This window comes from Peromyscus maniculatus, chromosome 4, assembly GCF_049852395.1.
Source record: "Peromyscus maniculatus bairdii isolate BWxNUB_F1_BW_parent chromosome 4, HU_Pman_BW_mat_3.1, whole genome shotgun sequence".
NCBI classification, from domain to species: domain Eukaryota; kingdom Metazoa; phylum Chordata; class Mammalia; order Rodentia; family Cricetidae; genus Peromyscus; species Peromyscus maniculatus.
Window position 1 is genome coordinate 115,359,040 of NC_134855.1, and position 21,227 is coordinate 115,380,266.

At 47.2% G+C, this 21,227-nt stretch overlaps 1 protein-coding gene across 3 annotated transcripts in view; it reads right to left on the minus strand.

The window, feature by feature from the left end:
* Positions 1-21,227, minus strand: part of Jag1 (jagged canonical Notch ligand 1) — a 59,625-nt gene that overhangs the window by 26,772 nt on the left and 11,626 nt on the right. For all 3 annotated transcript variants that reach the window (XR_013050788.1, XM_076570717.1, XM_016002234.3), the window contains exons 4-25: positions 17,869-18,123; positions 16,244-16,304; positions 12,426-12,556; positions 11,967-12,086; positions 11,031-11,144; positions 9,739-9,852; positions 9,007-9,120; positions 8,193-8,239; positions 7,723-7,896; positions 7,115-7,265; positions 5,970-6,134; positions 5,426-5,539; positions 4,785-4,898; positions 4,578-4,691; positions 4,295-4,411; positions 3,796-3,823; positions 3,257-3,342; positions 2,050-2,163; positions 1,349-1,458; positions 1,025-1,258; positions 685-816; positions 381-531 (exon numbers count right to left, since the gene is read on the minus strand). Coding sequence is in view for 2 of the 3 variants with exons in the window: in XM_076570717.1 (XP_076426832.1) it covers positions 381-531; positions 685-816; positions 1,025-1,258; positions 1,349-1,458; positions 2,050-2,163; positions 3,257-3,342; positions 3,796-3,823; positions 4,295-4,411; positions 4,578-4,691; positions 4,785-4,898; positions 5,426-5,539; positions 5,970-6,134; positions 7,115-7,265; positions 7,723-7,896; positions 8,193-8,239; positions 9,007-9,120; positions 9,739-9,852; positions 11,031-11,144; positions 11,967-12,086; positions 12,426-12,556; positions 16,244-16,304; positions 17,869-18,123 (2,760 nt within the window). In the remaining variant the exon portion in view is untranslated. The remainder of the gene's footprint in view (positions 1-380; positions 532-684; positions 817-1,024; positions 1,259-1,348; positions 1,459-2,049; positions 2,164-3,256; positions 3,343-3,795; positions 3,824-4,294; positions 4,412-4,577; positions 4,692-4,784; positions 4,899-5,425; positions 5,540-5,969; positions 6,135-7,114; positions 7,266-7,722; positions 7,897-8,192; positions 8,240-9,006; positions 9,121-9,738; positions 9,853-11,030; positions 11,145-11,966; positions 12,087-12,425; positions 12,557-16,243; positions 16,305-17,868; positions 18,124-21,227) is intronic.

The window sequence follows — 21,227 nt, forward strand, 5'->3', positions numbered from 1 at the left end:
TGTGCTAGAATCAAAAAGCCAAAGCTGCCTTTGAGCAGCATCAACAGCTCAGGGCAGGTACTTCTCTGCCCCAGGACTTTGCAGTGGATCCAGATCACACTCCTTCATGGGAGCTTGCCAACAAGAGAGAACATACAGCATGCTAGTGGCAGGGAAGGGTCAGGTGCATCTCTCTGCCTTCATCAGCCAATACCAACATAGGTTTTGTGACCTTGGGCAAGTAGATTGATGGATCTGAGTTTCCTCAGTCGAGAAAGGGGGCTTCTAAGATGCAATAGGTGACTGATTGTCATCATTCCTAGCTGATGGCTTTCCTGGACGATGTGGTCAAATCAATTTCACAGCCACCAGGAAAGGATACGTTCCAAATGGACACCCACCTGTTCTGTTTTTCATAGGACGCCTCTGAACTCTGACTTCTGCAACAGCAGCAATAAGTGAGCTGTTTCCATCACGTTTACTAACAAGATCTATTATTTTATCAGTAATTTCCTTGATAGGATTCCCATCATCCCGGATGTCTTCCGCCGACTAGAAAAAAAGTGAATTATCAGATGGCAGTCATCACTCAAAAAAACACCACAGCAAGGATAACTGATGCTTTCGATGCAATTGCTGTTTAATACTGCCTAACTTAACTCCCTGGTAATCAAATAATGAGCACTGAAATGGTCTTATACTCACAATGGCCACATGTATTTCATTGTTTGCTGACAGAGAAGGCTCACAGGCTATATAGATTGAATATTCAGCAGAAACATTCTTCAGAATATTCAGATTCCTCAATTCACTGCAAATGTGCTCGGTGGTAAGACCCTGCAATGATTTAAAAACAAAAACATGTAAACACTCGTGTAAAACAATGGAAGAAAAAAGGCTCATGGCCTCAACTGTCTAGATTCAAGCCTCACTTCATTCTAAGAGACAACTTATGGCTATAGAGAAGTAGATGGACCCCCTCATTTGCCATACTGCTTTGAAAGAAGCAGACACACTCCCATCCCCGGTTAAAGAAGTTACATACCGGAGACATCATCTCTTTGTTGAAAGTGAAAGTGATGTTTGCACAGTTATCCTGGTAATAGGAGTCTGACGTGCACTTGGTCCTCACTGGCTGGAGACTGGAGGATCGGCATTCGCCCACACCAGTGCAGGGGTGCACAAAGCACTGGTCATCGAGGACTGGAATGCAGCTCTGACCACTGGGGCATTCGCTGTGCCCTTTGTGGAGCCGGCAAGGTCTAGGGCCACACCAGACCTGTGGAGGAGAAAACAGGAGCCAGTGGCTTAGCAGGAATGTCTACCCATGACTAACACTTGAGAACTATAGCAACTTCCATTGCCCTACCTTGGAGCAGGCGATCCGTCCATTCAGGCACTGACAGGTGTTACAGTCATCATCCCACCTGGTTCCATCAAGTATCACTCTCCCCATGGTGATGCAAGATCTCCCTGAAACTGAGAGGTGGAGACACTTGAGGAGGAGTTTCCTTTTCCACAGACTGGATCATAGTTCTGAACTTTTTACCCCCTCCCTGTTAAGAAATAGTTACACCCATGTCCTTTGTCACATGATGACAGCTCCTCTTGCAATGTCAGGCACGGGCACTGGCCATCCCCACTGACTGCTCACTTTTGGTCATGTGACCATAGCAGTGTCAGCACTTGTGACCTGAGAGACCCCTGAATGGAGCTTTCACAGTCGAACTGCCTCCTACCCCCCTTCCCCCAATGTGCTTGTCATCTATTGTGAAAAGTACATGCCTCAGAGAGAGCTGATGATCAGTCAGTCAGAACTGGACCTGCAATCATTACTCTGCTCACCCATCATGCTATAAGCCACAAAAATGGATACTGCAAGCCACTGGGTTTTAAGGAGTTAAGGAAGTTTGCTACACAGTGATTTTGTGGCAACAGAAATCAACAGCTACCTTCCTGCTTTTCCCTTCCTCCTTGAGCATGGTGCCCTCAGTGTGAAAAGTCAAATGGTGACTTCAATGCCCACTCAACTCAGAAGACACACAGGCAGCCAGACCCTAGCACACCTACCTTCATGGCATTTGGCACCACTGTGTCCCGGAGGGCAGATGCACTGGTAGCCATTGATCTCGTCCACACAGGTGGCCCCAAAGGCACAAGGGGAAGACTGGCATTCATTGATGTCTAGGAGAAATGGGTTCAAGTTCAGGCTTTAGTGGAAAGAGGTTTTTATTTTTGACAAACGTGAACAAGCATCCAGATCCTAAGTACAAGCTTGGCGAATTTCCACATACACCAACAAACAGATCACTCATCGCTCATAAAGCCTCTATTTGCCACTGGCCCCCAACGACCACCCCTGTCCTGGCTTCTAAAGCTGAGAACATTTGGAGAGGCAGCATTTTTTCCTTAGGTTCTTTCTCTTCTGACTGTACACTTCACAGCAAGTCTGGCAACTGCTCCCTGATCATGGGTCAGAATGAGAATCTGAACTCCATTAGGCCGTAGAGTCTGTCCCAATGACTGGACTCTGGTGGCACGCTATAAGTAGGTGCAGACAATGAGAAAGAACAAAAGTGTAGCCAAGTGCCAGTAAAACTTCACTTACAGAAACAGGTGGGACCACTGTGGCCCCCCGACAGTCCTATGCCAAAGCCTGATTTAGAAGGCAAAGCAGATACAACCTATCCATCTAGCGCTGAAGTCCAGTCCATCTCAGACTGTGGGACTGCAAATACCACTAAAATTTCAAAGAATATGAGAAAAAGACCAACCAAGTTCTGCACTTGTGTGTGTGTGTGTGTGTGTGTGTGTGTGTGTGTGTGTGTGTGTGTGTGTATGTGTGTAGGGAGAGGAGAGATGTTTTTAAAAGTAGAAAAAACCCTCAGAATTCGGTTTTTCTCTCACTTTTTGATTCTAATCAGTTCTCTCGGGCCTAGACTACAGAACAGTCTCTAGAAGCCAGAGACCCAGCTGCCTTCGTGGACAACAGCTTGACCATGGTTTCATGCTCGTCACGAGGGAAGCAAACACTTTCCTCGGGGCCCCCTCATAGCTTAGCTGTCATTCTATGGCTGACATGCTCCCTGAGAACAAGGCAGGCTGTGCCACCCAGAGAATGACCAGCGAGGATATCAGCCAGGGGTATTTAAATCCAAGCTGGATGAAGGAGACTAGTTGGAACCATGGTCTTAATTGTCCTTAAAGATGAGAGATTGGAATGCTGAGGAGGATGGACGAGGAAAGCCATGGGAAAATGCGACACAGTGGTACTTACTTATCCTGCAGTCCGGCCCAGCAAAACCCGGGGCACATTCACACCGATACCAGTTGTCTCCATCCACGCAGGTCCCGCTGTTGTAACTAGGAAATCAAAGGTGACCTTTGTTACCAACATCCAGGTCTACAACCCATCCATCACATGAAGCCATGCCTGCCACAGACATCAGCTTTCACCCCAGGCCATATCTGCTGCTGACTGAGGCGCTTAAAGATCCTGATGCCTAGGTCCCACCCCCCTGAGAATCTAATTTTCTAGGTCTCGGTTGCAGCCCAGGCACTGGGACTTTTAAAAGCTCCCCAGGTAATTCTCGTGTGCAGCCCAAGGTTGAGAATCATTGCTCTGAATGAAGACACAACCTGGATAATTAAAGTGTGGCCCACAGAGCAGCAGGACAGGGTCACCTGGGAGCTTGTTAGAAACACACAGCCCCACACCACAGATCTCCAGAATCAGAACCTACATTTTCAACTTCATCCCTGGAGATTCCCATCACCTTACAGCCAAGTACTAGCTTAAACGGTTGCCACACTTACCAAGGATGAGGACTGCAGTCATTGGTATCTGCAAAGAAAAAAACAACTTAACTTTGGGGGTCTCCGTAAAAATCACATTTGCTTATTTCCATAACACTCAAATGATAAAGTCACACTTAACACCAGTCAGATATGTTGAAAACCTAGTCTAAATTGGAAGCAGGCCTGGATCATACTCAGTTTCATTTGCCGTGGGATACATGTACACAGGAAGAGGCCCTGGTAGGGAATGGGGGCAGGGGGCGGGGGTGGAATGGAAGGAGGCAGGCTGCTGGTCAGACCCAGAGCTGGGAACAGAGAAACCATCTGTCCCCACTTATCTCACGGGTGACTTTCTCATGGCCAGGTCAGGGCTGTATCCCATCAAGTCATTAATAAGGACCCAGGTGATACAGAAGCAGACATCAAACAGCAGTGTTTCTGGTTTCGATTCCAAGTCCCCATGAGTGTCAAGGACAGGCTGCAGTAGCCCAGGAAGAATTCAAGGGAGGCCACTCACTTTGTGTACAAATAGGTCCCTCCCAGCCTTCTTTGCAGACACAGGTGAAGGACTCGCCGTTGACCACACAGGTGCCTCCATTATGACAGGGGCTTGGCAGGCAGCTACTGTTTCTGGCTGTAAGACAAAAGGTTAAGACCACCCCTTCCTGAGGATCCAAGATGGTCTGACAGGGCAAGAACCAGACCCAAGAGCATGATCACTGAGTCCCAGGAGCCTAGTGGCAGGTGAGCACAGACGATGGCCATGCACACAGCAAGTCCCACCTAAGGCAGAAGGTTACCTATGTTGCAGGTTGTTCCTTCCCAGCCACCAGGACACATGCACTTAAATGCATCCCCTTCATCATAGCAGGTACCGCCATTGTTGCATGTGGCCTCGTCACACTGGCTGTCACCTGAAGAAAGAAGACCTTAGAGCATGAGTGTCTGTGCTGGAGAGCTCCTCTCCCACAGAAGACAGACAGGGGGACCCTGGCAGCGACACTTACGGGAATGGCAAGTCTTTCCTTTCCATCCATTTTTGCAGTCACAGTAAAAGTCATTGACCAGGTCTCGACATGTACCCCCATTGTGACAGGGGTTCTGGCTGCAATCATTTATGTCTAGAACCAAAGAGACACAGCTGAAGAAGATTCCAAGTCCATTCGTGATAATAAGGGGCACCTTTCCTATGGTGAGCTCCCACCCTGGCTATCTATGCTGCCTCCCAAGAACAAGTGAGTTGGTCCTAGGATTTCAATATAATCACCCTTTTCAAGAAGTTCCCAGGTAGGAAGAATGAATACAAGTTATGAAGACAGGATACAATCTTCTGGAATGCCCATGGCAATTAAAATCAAGATGTACAGAAATTACAATCAAATCAGAGAGGTTCCTTCCAGGCACTCAATCTAACTACCAATCTATTTCCATCATTCCCCAGCAGTGGTTCCTCCCCACTGTTGTCCAGAAAAGCCTTAATAAATGCCAAGGAGATACATGAGATGAGGCCATTACAGCCACCGTAATGGAAATCTCAGAAAGACCGCAAAGAAAGGCTTCCCAAGGGAAGGTGGTAACCTCGTTCCACCCCACCCACCCTCATCCCTCACCCTGGAGCCATCTGTCCCCCAAGGCAGCAGCAACTCACTGGTTTCACAGAAGGCCCCCTCCCAGCCGTCACTGCAGATACACTTGTAGGAGTTAACACCATCGATGCAAGTGCCACCATTTTTACAAGGGTTGCTCTCACAGTCGTTAATATCTGTGAAAGGAAGCACAAGGGAAAATGAGCGGAAGGGCACATCATCATCATGTCATCCAGCACTACCTGGTGACCTTCACAGCTGCCTTCTGAGAATGCACCTGGAAACACCACCACCCTTTCCAGCCAGAGACTTCTAGAAGGTACCTCCCCCATTTTCTTTAAGACCCTCACACATTGGCTCATTTGGTAGGCCTGCCTGAGGAAGAAACTTCTGCAGAAAAGAGGGACCACTCGAATAAGTAAGATTCATCTTGGGAAGCTCAAGAGGCTATTGGTGGTCTTATCAATTGACTACAACACTGCCATATGATACCTAAATAAACCTTTACTGGTCTCCTCTACCTTTGTTTCTGACTAAAGCAATTCAAACACAAATGCTCCCCAAGCTCGGTACCCACTGGGCTCCCAGGTCCCAGTGGAGTCTTACTTTCATGGCAGTAGGTGCCGGTGAAGCCTTTGTTACAGTCGCAGGTGAATTTGCCTCCCGACTGGCTCTTGCACTTCCCATGGGGACCACAGACGTTAGAGGAGATATACCGCACCCCTTCAGGCGTATCGTTGGCGGCCATGGCCACAGTGCAGCTGTCAATCACTGAAGACAGGCTTGGGATCAGACTCCAACCGCACACCCACAGACAGCATTTCTAAGCAGAGGACTTAGCCCATGCCTGCCTGATTGGAGAGGGCCACTCTTGGGCTAATGAGTTAAGATATCAAGAGGTACTTGGGGACCAAAACCCAACAATGTTCCTATGATAGGTAAAATTAAGACTCCCGAGTGTCCCGAGTGGACAGAATATTTTTTAAAGTTACTTGTACATCGCACCTTAACATCTGATTTGTTAAATGCTTGTCAAAGAAGACAGACCACCTTCACACTTCATCTCTTTCTTTCTTGCTTTTCTGAGACAGGGTTTTACTGCGTAGCCCTGGCCGTCCTGGAACTCACTCACATAGACCAGGCTGGCCTTGAAACACCTGCCTCTGCCTCCTGAGTGGTGGGACTTAAAAGTGTGCAACACTACTACCTGGCTCTCCTTCTCTATCTTAGCAAAGCCAAAGGACAAACCTACATAAGTTTAAAGTTATACTACCCAATAGAGTAGCTCTAGGCCAATGTACTTATTTTTAAATGAACTACATACACACACACACACACACACACACACACACACACACACACACACACACAAGTGTCAAGCACTAGTGACATTCTAAATGTCAGCGGCCAACACCCTGCCATGGCTACTGTAACCTATGCAAACCCAAAACTTCCCCCACTGCGACAGAGGGCCACTGACAGTGCCCCTTGGAGTAATTCTTTTTGTCACAAACTCGGCCACCTCTGAACTGGAATGACAAATGGATTTCACATTCTCTCCCTTGGGCTACTCATACACGTGGGTCTCCCAACTGGCAGCCTGACAGATTAGCTCCATATGTTCTTGTTTCCCTAAGTGATCCGACAAAGTATTTCCCATCTGCAAGCCTTCCTCCTCCCCATAACCACTATTCAAGGGGAGGTGGCAGGAGGTAGTCTAGAGGCAGACAGGTCCAGGGGACGGGAGGTACCTTCACAGGGGGTCGTGCGACAGTGGTCTTTCAGGTGTGAGCAGTTCTTGCCCTCATAGTCCTCAGGGCACTTGCAGAAGTAGTCACTGGCACGATTGTAGCATTGGGCACCATTCTGGCAAGGGTTGGGCTCGCAGTAATCAACATCCAGCTGCCGAGGGACAGGAGTAGGGAGGAGAGGTTCAGAGGAAAGCAGGGGTGTCACCATCACGTCTCTGGGCAGTAAACAACTGACCCCCCCAACCACTTCTACACGGAGGCACCCTACACACAACAGACCTATATGACCCTCAGGGCCTGCCGTATCCCTGAAAATCATGAAATCACAGGGCAGAGTGACAGAGCAGAAACGGGGCTATGTGTAATGCAACTCAAAGCCAAGCACACAGGCCACAGTCATCAGGAAGAAACTCACTCATCAACACCCGCGTCCACCCGCATTTGTCTAACAGAAATCCCCTGGTCAGTAGGGTGCTAGTGGATGTCAGAGGCCTAAGCACTAGAGTAGGGCAGGGGACTGGGGAGGGTGGGGAGGGGGCAAGGGAGGGTGGCGGAGAAAAGGTTTCAACGTTAAAGCTTGGCTATCTGCAGTTTTTGCCTCCACTCACCTGACAGAGGTTTCCAGAGAAACCGGTGGGACACAGGCACTGGAATCTGTTGATTTCGTTCTGACAGTGGCCCCCATTCAAGCAGGGGTTGCTAGCACATTCGTCGATGTCCCTTTCACAGTGATCGCCTGCATAGCCAGGTGGACAGATGCAGCGATAGCCATTAACCAAGTCCTGGAAAAGGAGAAGGGCGAGAGAAACACATGCATGTTTTTCTACGTATTCGAAAACACAGAACATCAGTGGTTTATCGTGACGGCTGTGGCTCTGGCAATTCGCTGACATGGCCTCATGCTAAGCTCTGGTGTGGACTAGCAGTTCTGAATTCACACCTTTAAATGGCTCTCAAAGGCCAGGGTTGGTGAGAAGCTCAGCACTTCACCCGCATTTGTAATCCCACAGGGACAAGGCTCTCCTAGTATCACATGCAAATCTTAAGATTGTTCCCATTTAAGCAATGACTTACGTACCCGACAGGAGGCGTCATTCTGACACTGGCCAAGGCAGTCATTAATATCTAAAAAAAAAAAATAAACAAATCATCATGTTAAAGAGGCTCATAACATTCAATCGGGCTTACCTGAAAAGTACAGGGCTGATAAAAGTTTCAATCAGATTTCCCTGTGCTTCCGGTGAGATAAAGTTTTTACGTTGGGTGGGGACCCTCCCTAATCCTCCCAGACAAGGGAGTGAAACTTCACATCATTGTTTTAATCACCTTATCAGAATATGCCCAATTTTAGCAGCTAACAAGCCTGATGAATGGTATGTTTTCCTTGCTCTGCTAGCCTGTCCACTCCCTCTCCACAAACATCCCCTTCCCGCTATAATATAAGGTTTTCCTTCTATTCAGCCAGAGTGCCTACACAGCTCGTACACGGCAGGCGGCGGGTTCCATCCCTCCCCTACTCTAGTGCTTAGGCCTCTGACATCCTCTAGCACCCTACTGACTAGGGAATTTCTGTTAGACAAATGGATGGCAGGGGGCTAAATAGATAAGAGACACCATCGACCAAGTTTCAGAGAAAGAGAGAGAGAGAGAGAGAGAGAGAGAGAGAGAGAGAGAGAGAGAGAGAGAGCGCAAGAAAGAAGCAAGAAAGCAAGCAAGCAAGAAAGCAAGCAAGAAAGCAAGCAAGAAAGCAAGAAAGCAAGAAAGCAAGAAAGCAAGAAAGCAAGAAAGCAAGAAAGCAAGAAAGAAAGAAAGAAAGAAAGAAAGAAAGAAAGAAAGAAAGAAAGAAAGAAAGAAAGAAAGAAAAGAATCAAAACAGACACAAAGTCACTCACTTATGTCACAATTCTGACCCATCCAGCCAGGCAGGCAATCACAGTAGTAGCTGGCAATCAGATTCTTACAGGATCTGGCATTTACACAAGGTTTGGCCTCACATTCATTTGCATCTGAAAAGAAGCAAGGGTGAGCACTGACAAACAGGGGTTTGCACCCCCACCACCACCATCCCCTTGAAAAGAAACACCATAGAGCTGCTCTGAAACAGGAGACATTTTAACAAGCTAGCTAAATAAGAAAGAGTAGGTGTCCTCTATTTGGAGCATCAGAGCCCTCTCCCCAGCCATTATCCAATAAGAGATGCTAATTGATAACTTTCCTTTGGGCTGCTGGCTAACAACCAGCCCCCAACAGAATGGCAGAAAGTCACCAGGCAGTTCTGGGCAAAACCCAGTGCAGTTGCTGGGGTTTAAATGTGGCAAAGAGAATGCAGACAGCTTATCCCTCAAGAGGTCATCCCTGTTGGGAACCCAGCTGAACACTCCTAGGACAGACGATTGACATGGTTCAAGGAATCCCAGGACTTTCCCACAGGACCTAAAAAATGCTAGGCCATTTGCATGTAAGTTATTTCTCCCAGGCCCATTAGACCCTGATAATAAATTACTTAGTATGATGGAGTGCAAATGCACACACACTCACTGCTGGCCACATGCTCATCTTTCCTCACAGCTCTAATGAACAGAGCCAACCTTGGCTAAGAATTACAGTCACAAGAGTTTTCTTACCTAACTGACATGTCTTGCCAGTCCACTGGGGCGGGCATACACACTTGAATCCATTCACCAGATCCTGGCAGGTGCCCCCATGGGAACAGTTATTTGGAGAACAGTCATCAATGTCTGTCCAACCAGAACAAGAGAGGGGCAGCAGTTTAATTTCATTTGATCCACTTGGCAATTAGATAATGCAGCAGCACCCTCCAGAAGAAGAGCCTTCACCTAGGAACTAGACGCCTGCTACAAGTCTAAGGAAAGCCATGAGTAAGGAAGGTAATGAAAAGGCCCAAGCCTTGATTTTAGCTTTAAATCCCCCACTGCCCTAGTTCAGTTAATCCGTCCCTAAGCAGCGAGGGAAAGAAATGTAGTTGGAGACATACAGAGCATCAACTTAGTGGTGACAAGGGACATTCGTATCTGCTTTATCTTTACTTTTAAGAGAACTCTTTCCTTCTTGGCTCAGAGATCAAAAAGAGGAGGCATGGAAATGTAACCTTCTTACACATGGAAAATCTTATTCCTGTGAATTGCTTTCAAGTTTTTTCAAAACTCACATACACAGAGGCTGCAAAAGGCCCCATCAGAGATCTCATTCATTTATAATGTGTGCCACACTTGATTTATAAATTTGCTCACTGATTCTGCCTGACAACCCTCACAGAGGAGAACTGCTTCTGCCCCGGTTAAAGAGGGCGCAGGAAAGGTTGAAAGGACTGCAGGGGCTTCAGAAGTCAGGGCAAGGGCAGGGGCACCTACTACCTCCAGAACCCACATCCTTAACCATGCCACATACTGCTCCTAAGGTGCCAAGGACAGTGGTTTTCAGGCTTGGCTGAACCTCATACTCCAGGAACTCATTAAAGACCACAGATTGCCTAGTGGCAATCTAGTATTCTAGTATTGTGTGTGACCGGAGCTCTTCACTGAGAAGCACCCCAATAACATGGTCAAACCTCACAGCCAAGGTGCAACTCAACTCCTGCTCTCAAAGCCCTCTGACAACATTCAAAGGCTGATCTGAATTCTTGTACCACAGGACTAGAGGAGACAAGTCCAAAACTCACATGCATTATCCATCTATTCTATCCATCACAGACACATCACCAGCCACCTTAGTGGTTAGGAAGGGGATTCTGGGAATTGTCCAAGTGCTATTGGACCACGCACCAAACTGTTGAATGTACCCACTCCTCTCCCACCACTAACATGTACATTGGACAAGCCCAGGTCTCTCCCACAAACCCTCTCAACACAGTCTTTCAGAACAGACACGTGAGTGACAAAACCTGGGACTGACTTACTTGTGGAACAGGTGGGCCCAGTCCAGCCTGGAGAGCACTCACACTCAAAACCCAAGGCGGTCTCCTTGCAGCTGCCTCTGTTGTGGCAGGGGTCCGAGAGGCAAGCGTGCTCAGCTGTGAGACGAGAAAGCGGGTCAGTGAGGGAGTAAAGCATGTGGCACACCTTATTCCTTCCCTTCCTGCTACCATCCAGTCTCCTGCCTTGGCGATTAGCCTAGGCAGATAACAACAACAGCAACAAAAGCAAGTTTGTGACGTAACTCTGCTGTGGGGTGACTAGGGTAAAAACTTTGCAACTAAGCTGTCTCAAGTCAGATTTTCAATACCTGCTAGAGCCAAGGTTCATTTCAAATCCCGCAACCTCCATTGTCAACACCACCTCAAAGCATTAGGGATTTGGAGACCTTCCACAGGCTCATAGAAGGGCTGGGATAACAGGGGCTGTTCCATCTTTTTTACAGGTGTGTTAAGTGTATTGATTTGGGGGGGGGGGATTTTTCGATTTGTCATGGTTCTCCATGAGTATGTGTGAAGACTATTATCAAAACAATGCCATCCTAACTAATTCTAAACAAAATAAGCTAGCTTCTGTTCATCAGTTGTCTAGCCCTGTCCTGCATTTGCGTCACAGAGTTTAGCTACAAATAATAAAAAATCCTTTGGTGACCATCAATGTTGACACCTCAAGCTACCACTTCTCAGCTCCAAATTTTATTTTTTTTTAAGAATTTCCTATTATATACTTTTGATTATATTCACCTCCTCCTCCAAATTCTCCCAAATCCAAACCCCCTTCCCTACCCACCCCCCTTCCCTACCTACCCTATGTTGTGTCTTTAAAAAAAAAAAAAGAATGAAACAAAAAACTATTTGATTTTTAAACAAAGTGGACAGAAAATGAAGGCAAAGGGGTCCTGCCCAGCTTGGGCCACTTACCAATTTCACAGTTGGGTCCTGAGTAGCCCTCAGGGCAGGAACATTGGTATTTGTCAGGACCAGTGTTGCTACAAGTTCCCCGGTTGAGACAGGGCTGATGAGTTCCACAGTAATTCAGATCTGCCCAAAGACCCGAAAATTATGAAACAAAACAAAACAAAAACCTGCTAACTGGTCCCAGTTCTAGGCCATGCAAGTTTTAAAGATATGGCTCACCCCCAAAAAATCAACCTACAACTTTAAATTCAAATAGTCCTAATAAGAGGCCTTGTAGAGAGTTCAACAGGGCCAGGGGTGTACCTATAATAGTAGGGCACTAGCATCCGCAAGACCCTGGGTTTAGCTCCAGCAACACCAGAAAACCACAAGTGGTACTAATGTTGTTCTACCACATAACCTCAGCTCCCCCAACTGCTGTCAAGTTCTCACGCCACCCCCAGGGCTCCACAGTGGTCATACCTTTGTCACAGAGCTGTCCACCCCAGTTGGTCTCACAGAGGCACTGCCAGGGTTCATTGCATGTGCCGTGGACACATCCCGGGTGCGGGATGCACTTATCGCAGTACAGGCCCTGCCAACCATACTGGCACCTGCAGACAGACAGCATAACCCACCCTTAGCCTTCTGAGCAGCCAGCGATGCACATAATTGTAACACACAGCTGTTTCTGTTTTGTCAGGAAGGACAGGATAGCCGACTTCTCAGACTTGCAGGGAGTTCTGTATGAACACTTTTCACAGTTGGGACAAAGGGTGTCCTCTCAGCCTCCCCTGACAAAAGGAGAGTTGTCTGGGGAGCGGCCAGCATGGGGTGCCCTCCACAAAGCCATTCTCTTCTCAGGCTCCCAGGAATGAACTAAGGGGTAAGGACTGGCATAAATCAATCCCAGGTCCTAGTCAGGACAGACTGTACAAGAGGAAGGAGCTTCTGTCGACCACAGCCATACAACTCGGCAATGCTGCACGTGAAGCCCTACTCCATCCTCCGTACAACCCCAGTGCACAGAACTCAGTGAGACAAGGGGGTGGCAGGGAAGCAGCTCACTGGTTCTGTGGAATCGAACAGGAAGGAAGGAGAGCGACCTCATTACAAAGACGGAGATCTCTACACCCATCTCTGTAGGAAGGAGACGGGGGCAAGAGTGCTAGGAAACAATCCCATAGATAATTCATGACCCATTACCCCGACCAGGCATGCTGATTTATAGTTATTTCTCACTTTAGAAAACAAGAGGGGGAGGGGGAAGACGGGGGTCAGCTTGGTTTATGTAGTTTTGGGGGAGTTGAGTTTCCCTCATAAGTACCTTGTTCAACAGACTCCTGTGAGGTCACATGGAACTTTTGATGCCCAAACAGAAACGCAAACATAAACCTTCACCTGGGGTAGCAGAGGGCAAGGTCTCCAAGCCCTCTGCAACTTGAACCTCCCTCTCAGAATCAATCTCTAACAAAGGAGCTGGGGAAAGGCAGGGGCCGACAAGCAGCCGGAGCATGAAGATGGAGCAAATGTAGGTCCTGCACAATCAGCCCAGAGCAGAGCCTAGGGAAATGCAGGGTCAGATCCAACTCTGTATAAACCTCTCAGCTGTGACTCTGGAGGAAGAAAAAAAAAAAAAAAACCACCCCCTGGTGGTCCTCCCTCCCTCCCCAACCAGAAGGAAGGGCTTTCAGTTCCAGAGAGCTGGAGGCAAAGAGCAAATCCTGGTCATGGGAAAATTATAGAAATCTAGCTATTAGCTAATCACCCAGGCTGAGAAGCCACTGAACCCTTGAGAATCCTGACTACTTCCTAACTTCTCAAGACAGCCATCCACACCCAAACACTGACAGCCACCAGAATGTGGGGCTTAAAGTTAATCAGACACAGGCTTCTGCTGTCTGTAAACTAGACCATCAGTTGAAATGACAGGTGACTATTTAAAAGACTGACCTAAGAACAAAGTATGTCATTTAGTGGGAATAATTTTCAGAAGCAGATACCCAAGTTAATGGGAGGTAGGAGGGTAGGAAGCCATTCTGTCAGATCAGTATTCTTAACTTAGAAGACATAAGAGAACTGATGTCTTCCCTCAATGTCCCAAGTGAAGGATGGTTATGCTTCTTCAGTTTGTCTAATAAAACCAAGCAGGACAGCTGAGGACCCAACCTAACCTCCTAATTAATGAAGGTTCAATGCCCAAGCATAAAAAAGCAACCACAGGAGGCCATGGAGGACTTCAAACAAAAACAAATAAAAATCCTGACCCTAACAGAGACATCCACCAAGTTATTCCAGTGTAATGATAGATGATTAGCATTCTCATGAGAAACTGAGACACTTTCCTGAGATGATGATTCATAATTAAGTTTGATATTTTTGGCAGGCTGGCACTAAACCAGCCTGTACACCCAGGAAGGGGCAACCTGAGTCTAACTGGGCACAACAAAACCAGTGAAGTCAAGGAAAAAAAAAAAAAGTCCATGTAATACATAATCCAAAAGACAACTTACAGGTAACTCGCCATGCAACTATTTCTGGAGCAGGACCCAACCTGAACTTCCTTAGCTGGAAGGTTCTGTTTTGATATTCTTTCAAGGCAGAGAGAAGGAACTGGCCTGAGAGACTATGCAAATGGCGTGTGGGAAAGTTGCACCTTGAGTAAATAAGGGCACTGGTGCGTGTCTGGGCAGGGAGTGGGAGGTGAGACTTGGAAAGAGAAAGGGCTCAATTCTGGAAACAAAGCCTGTTGTTCTGGCTGGGAGGGACCTCCCCTGCCCAGCCGTGTGTTTATTCTGATGACAGTAGCACACATCTCTCAGTCGGCTCGCTGATACTCATCTGAGCAGGGTGCAGGCTCCAGGGCCCGAGCATATCTGGCACTCTTACTTTCTCCAGAACAACCTCCATTAGCAGAGTCACTGTAGGTGGCGTTCTGCTTGGTCTAGGACAGAGAGGCTGTTAGGCAGACGCCACAGTCACCAGCGACTAGGCACATCTGTAGTGGGCAAATCCTGTTCACGCTTCCTGCAAATCAACTTGCAGAAAGCAGGAAGAAACAACTCCTGGACAGCCTGTTCTGAGTTTACTTCCAGCTGCCTTGAATCTCTCTTCAGCCTCAAGTCAGCCCTCCCATGGCTCAGGAAGAGAACACAGGGAGCACTTAAGAGTCATCAAGGTCAAGCCTATAAGTGACCAGTTAGAGCAGGAGCCTGGGTGTTTACTAAGGGAGAAATCCCTCAGTAAGGTTGTCAAATTCACACTCCTAGGCCCATCTAAGGGCTGGGAAGTCAGTGGCAGTTGGGTAGCGCCAGGAATCTACACTTCTAACAGTTCTTTATTAATTCTATAGTTTGGGTACAACATAACCACCCTCAAAAATCAAGAACTACATTTCAGTGAGAGCATTGGGTACCTCGTGCTATGAGTTTGTGCCTTTAGACTGTTCAGAAACCGCCCTTGGCTCAAGTCAGAGCAGCCTTCGAGAGCAAAGGCCACAGGACTGAGGGGTCCACTTAGTGTCTCATCGGATTTGCTAATTCTTAAAGGCTTGGGGGAGAATAAAGCGTGAGGCCAGTCAAAGCGCCACAGACACCAAAGGTATTTCCTGAAACAAGGCCTTTCCAAATTGGCATAATGTACATTTCAAAAAGCCCCCCAAACCGGCATCGGAAGGGGAAACAGGCAGGCTAGGTTTCCGCTTGGCTTCAGTATTGTCCCGGACCATAAAGAACAGACTTCAAAGGCCAGCAGCGAAGTCTACATTCATCAGACTCAACTGAGCAGATTCCAGCACAGCCATTAACCTCTCAGCACCGGCCCAGCTCCCGCCTGCAAAGGGGCCAGAAGATTGTACTAATCCCATTCTAAAGAACGCTGGACTTTCGCCTATTGATGGGAAAAGTGGGGGAGGGTGACAGAGGAAAAGCCAGGGTGGAGGAGGAGACACAAGGAAACAAAGCTGCATCCCAGTCCAGTCCATCAGCACTTAAGGAAGATTTACAAACATGTCTTATCAATTTACGGAACAGTTAATACAGGAAGATGCCAGCTATGCCCATTAAGTCTTGGTGTTTTTTTTTTTTTTTGCACCAAAGGAGAAGTGCATTCCACCAAACAGCTGGTATGATTTAATAAGCTTGGGATGTGCCTGTTTTGTGCACACCCCCCACCACCCAACTTTTTCATCCTCCAAGGAAAAAGAGGCACATTCACAATGAAGTCAGTCTCTGTGTTGCATCCAAGAGGAAAACAAGGAAAAAAAAAAAGGAGAAATTACTGAAGATCAGTTGGTCATTTACCTGCAGTCACCGGGAAGCTTGCAAGAACCATGCTTGGGACTGCAGCCCTGTCGGCAGATAGCTGCAAAAAACCAGAAAGTTTCATTAGTTCACAGCACTGCCTATGCCTTTCGGGCCACTGTCGTGAGAATGGCTTAGTGCATAAAATCGGGGACCCAAATAAACAAAGGCAGGTTTAAACGTCAATCTGCCATGTTAGCAGATCCTGAAAGTACAATACTGTTTGGAGACAAAATGAAGATAGATGGTGGGGGAAATCCCTTCTCATGTCTATTCCTTGAGCCTTGCCTGGGCCCAGTTCCCCTCACCGAGAGACAGATAAAGACATCCTGCCTTCCCACCTTGACCCTGTCCCACCACAGGATCTTCAGGGGGAGCCTCCCACTAAATGCCTGGTTTCAACAATCCCCCAGGGCTAAAGGACAGGGCAGGCTAATCTTGTGGCCAAGTAGCCTCACAAAGCAACTCTATACTCACTCATGGGAAAGAAAGAAATCAAGCAGACACTTCGGGGGAAAAACAACAACAACACTGACATTAGAGAATTTAAGTAATTGCTTTTTAATTTTAAAATACAATTACTGAAACTATATCGAGCAATTCCTTCTGTCATCAGTTCCGGAAGTGCCATCCTTTAAACGAAACTACTATCATACCAGCACTGAAGAAGGGCATACTGCCCAAGAGGCCCTATGCCCTCTCCTGCCCCCTCCCTCACAATTCAAAGATAAACAAAGGAGTTTATTTAATTACTGTGCAAATCAGCAAGGTACATTATATGTCCGTGAGGGCACAGCATATGACCTGGGATCCCCAACTCTATTTGCTAGAAATTAGAATTACTTAATTTTAGTAGCATAAGGGACAAAAGGCAGTGAGGGACTCTAAAGGTCTAGACTCCTTTGGACGGGTTCAATCGTAAGGAATATGAAAGTACAAGGTAACCATCTCACACCCCGCTCCTCCACCTTAGTGCTACAGCCTCAAAGATGCCCAGCGAAACTTGCAGCAGTGACACGTGAGTCCAGGGGCAGTCATTCCCCATGGCATTGTCTGTTCAACCATCACTGGCCTAGCCTGTTCCTGTTTGGCATCAGGCTCCTCAGAAACAGTCTGAGGCGGAGATGTGGTAATAGGGGAGAGGAGTGGGGAGGCAGATGAGACTGAAGGAGGAGTTGAGCAAGGGTATGGTCTCAGCTGGGGTCTGACTTCAGCGAGATCCCAGGGGAACCCCTGGAGTGTGAATCTTATTCCACAGGGTTAAAGCAAAGGGGCCGGCCTTTGTAACACCCCCTCCCCATGTCAGTCATTCAGTAACTGTTCCAGGCAAGGATGGGGCAGAGAGTGGCTCCCGCTTGGCCAAGGACAACTCCCTGGAGAAGGAGCAGCTGCGAGCTGTTAGCAGCCAACAGTCACAGCAGCTGGGGGATGGGGACACCAGCTGGTAGAGGGGATCTGGACAGGGCACCAACAGACTCTTCTACACACAGCATCTTCATGCTTTGGTCCAAGATAACAGTAACATCCCACCCTGCCACCTGACTGCTGTAAGGGTGAGAACTTGGCACCAAAAGTGACACAAGCCAATGGCATTTGTCAATGCCCCCAGCGGCAGGCACACATACCTTTGTTACACTCAGGACCCATCCAGCCTTCCATGCAGGTTTTGTTGCCATTCTGGTCACAGGCATAGTGTCCAAAGAAGTCATCTCTAGGCCGACAGAACTTATTGCAGCCAAAGCCATAGTAGTGGTCATCACAGGTCACTCGGATCTGATATTCAAAGTGGGCAATCCCCGTATTTTGTTTCAGTGTCTGCCATTGCCGGCTGGGGTTTATCATGCCTGAGTGAGAGGCCTTTTCAATTATGCTATCAGGTTCTAGAGGGGGGAAAAAGATGAAACTCATTAATGTTCATATTAGCACCTTCTGCTCTGACAATTTTGGCTACTTTCAGACTAGAAACAAACACACACAGTACAAAAAAAAAAAAAAAACAGTTATAGAAAAAGCTGTACCCTCTTCCCTGTATGCCAATTCATCACTTAAACTCATTGCCACATGCTTCATATATTTTCTTGCCTGGAAATACCATTAAATCAATGCAACTCATCCCTGATCTATAGGCACTCAAGTCATTGAAGTTAGCCTCTTGCTATTCAGAGATGCAACAAGCATGTTGAATGCATCCACTCATGACTGTGGATGCCAGCAGCAAGAAATACCCTAAGACCGTTAGTGCAGATTCGGAATATGTACACAGACAACAGTAAATCCACGGATGATTCCCCAACTACCTGCCAGCAAAGCCTTTTGGGTCTGTCTTCCACCAGCACAAAGAACTGCATCAGCAGCAGTACCATAGTCTGATCTCCACCCAATAGATAAAACAGTGTCTGTTTTAACTGGCCTTCGGTGACAGTGACCATTTGTATTTGTTCCTCTGCTGTGTCCTTTGCCAACTTTCCTAACATATTGCTGGCCACACTTATTTGAAAAAACTCCTAAATATTATAGAAGGGTGCTCCTTAGCAAATTTTACTTTTAAAGAAATTTTACCATTCCAGGTAAGGTTAGTGATCTTTATTTCCATTTTACTTTCAAGTTTCTCTTGGAAAAGTTCTATTTTCTCCCCTGAAAGCCAAGGGGTGGATTGCAATACATGAAAAACAAACAAAAGCATTCATAAACTCTCTCAAGCTGGCATTCCATTGGCAGCATCAAAAACCTTTCACTTTTCTCATAAGCTTACGCCAGCAGATGTGAGAGTAATTCGGCCTGCAGACAGGTAGGTTGAGGCATCATCATGTTTGTGTCTGTTTTAAGTCAGGCTCCTTAAAAATGCCTGCTAGGCAAAGTAAATGTCTAGAGTCCAAGCAGTTCTCAGAAGCAATAAGACCTGGCCTCTACACTGAGGTCACCTGCAATCTAGTCTCAGAGAAGAGACAGGTACTAAAATAGCTCCAAACCCCAGGAGCAAGGGGTGCAGAAGGATGTGAGCAGACAACGGGGCTCTAAGTCAGCACTCAGCCTGGTGCTATGTTTGTTTTCTTAAACCTGCCAGTCATCACCTTGTCAAATTCAAGGCCACCTTGGAGAGGCAACTTAGGACCTACTTGCAATGTCTTTGTGATTCTTGCACACCCACACCACTGTTTTTCTAGGCCTTGGGCCTGTGCTCCTTGACAAAGCTAGACAAGCCCTACAGGTGACCAGGGGAAGAACTCTTGGGTGGCTCCATACACAACCAACACAGCCCCAGCCAGTCTGGAGTGTGGTGTGGGCAGGAAAGGCCTTAAACAAGCCCATGTACCTTCAGGCTTACATCCAGCAACACACAGAACCACGTGCAAGCAGCACTGTACTTGAGTTTTTGCAAATATACACAGCCAAAGAATGGCAAAAATGCCTCTCCATTAACTGCCTGTTGGTTTTGCAGGTTCTGTTCAGCAACGTAGTGGGCTATTACTGTGTGGTTATAAGAGATTAATGAAGGAACTGTTAAACACAGTAGCCAAGTCGCAAAGGTGTCTTAGCTTCTTTCGGGCTGATATCAACAATCATTCAGACCAGAAGTCAGGACCAGAGTGCTAAATGATGCGGAACTCTGTGTAGTTGAGCGTACTTTCTACCTACTTTCAGGAAATGCTGTGAAGATGATAACTTCGGAATCCTCAGTGAGACTAACAAAGCTATGGAAACAACTTCACACCCACTGAAGCAAGAGGCTGCAGTATATGGCATGCTCTACGCTGTCTGAGTTACGGAGTCTGAGTTTACTGCAGGATGATTCTACACTGTCCCCTGACTCAGCTCTCCCATTAGCTTAGGCCACCAAGTACCGGTCCCAGGGACAGCTCACCTGGGGTAGTCCCAGCCTTAGGACTGGAAAGGAATCTTAGCACACATCCCAGTACATTTCAGCGGCATAAAGATGCATCATGAAGCACACACGTGTCCTTGCACACCAAGAAGAAAGGAGGAGGGAACACGAAGAACACAGCTCTTTCCGGACCACCCGGAAAACCTAGATAGTGGCCTCAGCTGAGAAGTCTTAAGCTGTGTGCAGAACTTGGTCTCAAGGATTCCTGGTTATGCTTACCCATCAATCAATTAAACATTACCATATACTGAAATCATTTGCTCAGGGAGAATAAGAGAAACTTGGATCTTTATATTCTACAGTCCTGATCCATATTAGAAAAGACTGAAAGACTGAGGGTGGGAGCCAGCCTTGGAACTTCAGAAGCACCTGAGCTTAATCTGGTCTAGACTCTGTTCATTAGGGTTAATTGCAGAGCTGATGTGAAAAGGAATTCTGTCGCCAAACTCAGGGATCTCCCTAGAAGTTACATCCAAAGCCAGGGTGTTTGCAACTTGATGAGCTACCAAAGGACAGCCCATACCATTTGGGCTCCTTGGCATCCTCAAAGCCTTTGGAAGGGCAGAGGGTAAAGAAAACAAGGAGCCAAACATCCTGGGAAGAACAAACAGTACACACATCAAGGTCCCGAGACAAGAAAGAAATGTGATATACTCAAGGATAAAAATGGATAAAGAATGCCTAGGATATAGACACGGTAGACATGTGTGTTAAGACAAGCCACCAGGAAAAGGAAGAAAAGGCACACCAAGAGCTGACCCAAGAGCCATGAGAAGCCATTAAGCAGTTGGCTTTTACTATTAGGATGACCGCCAAATGTGATGCTCAAGAAAAATAAGATAAATATGGAACAAGAATGGAGATGATATTGGATGTTGACCAGAGCCAATGCTAACTTGGATACAAGCAGTCCATGATGTGGACCAGGGCAGCAGCAGTAGACATGGCAAGAGGCAGCTGGATTCCTACGGACAGTAAAAGGACAAGACTGTTCAGAAGTTGGAGGCTCTGCAGATATGGATGATAAAAGAGAACATAGGGGCTTTCCAGATGTGCTTATGGCACTAGTGGTCCAAATACTAGTGCTTGTTACCCAGAAAG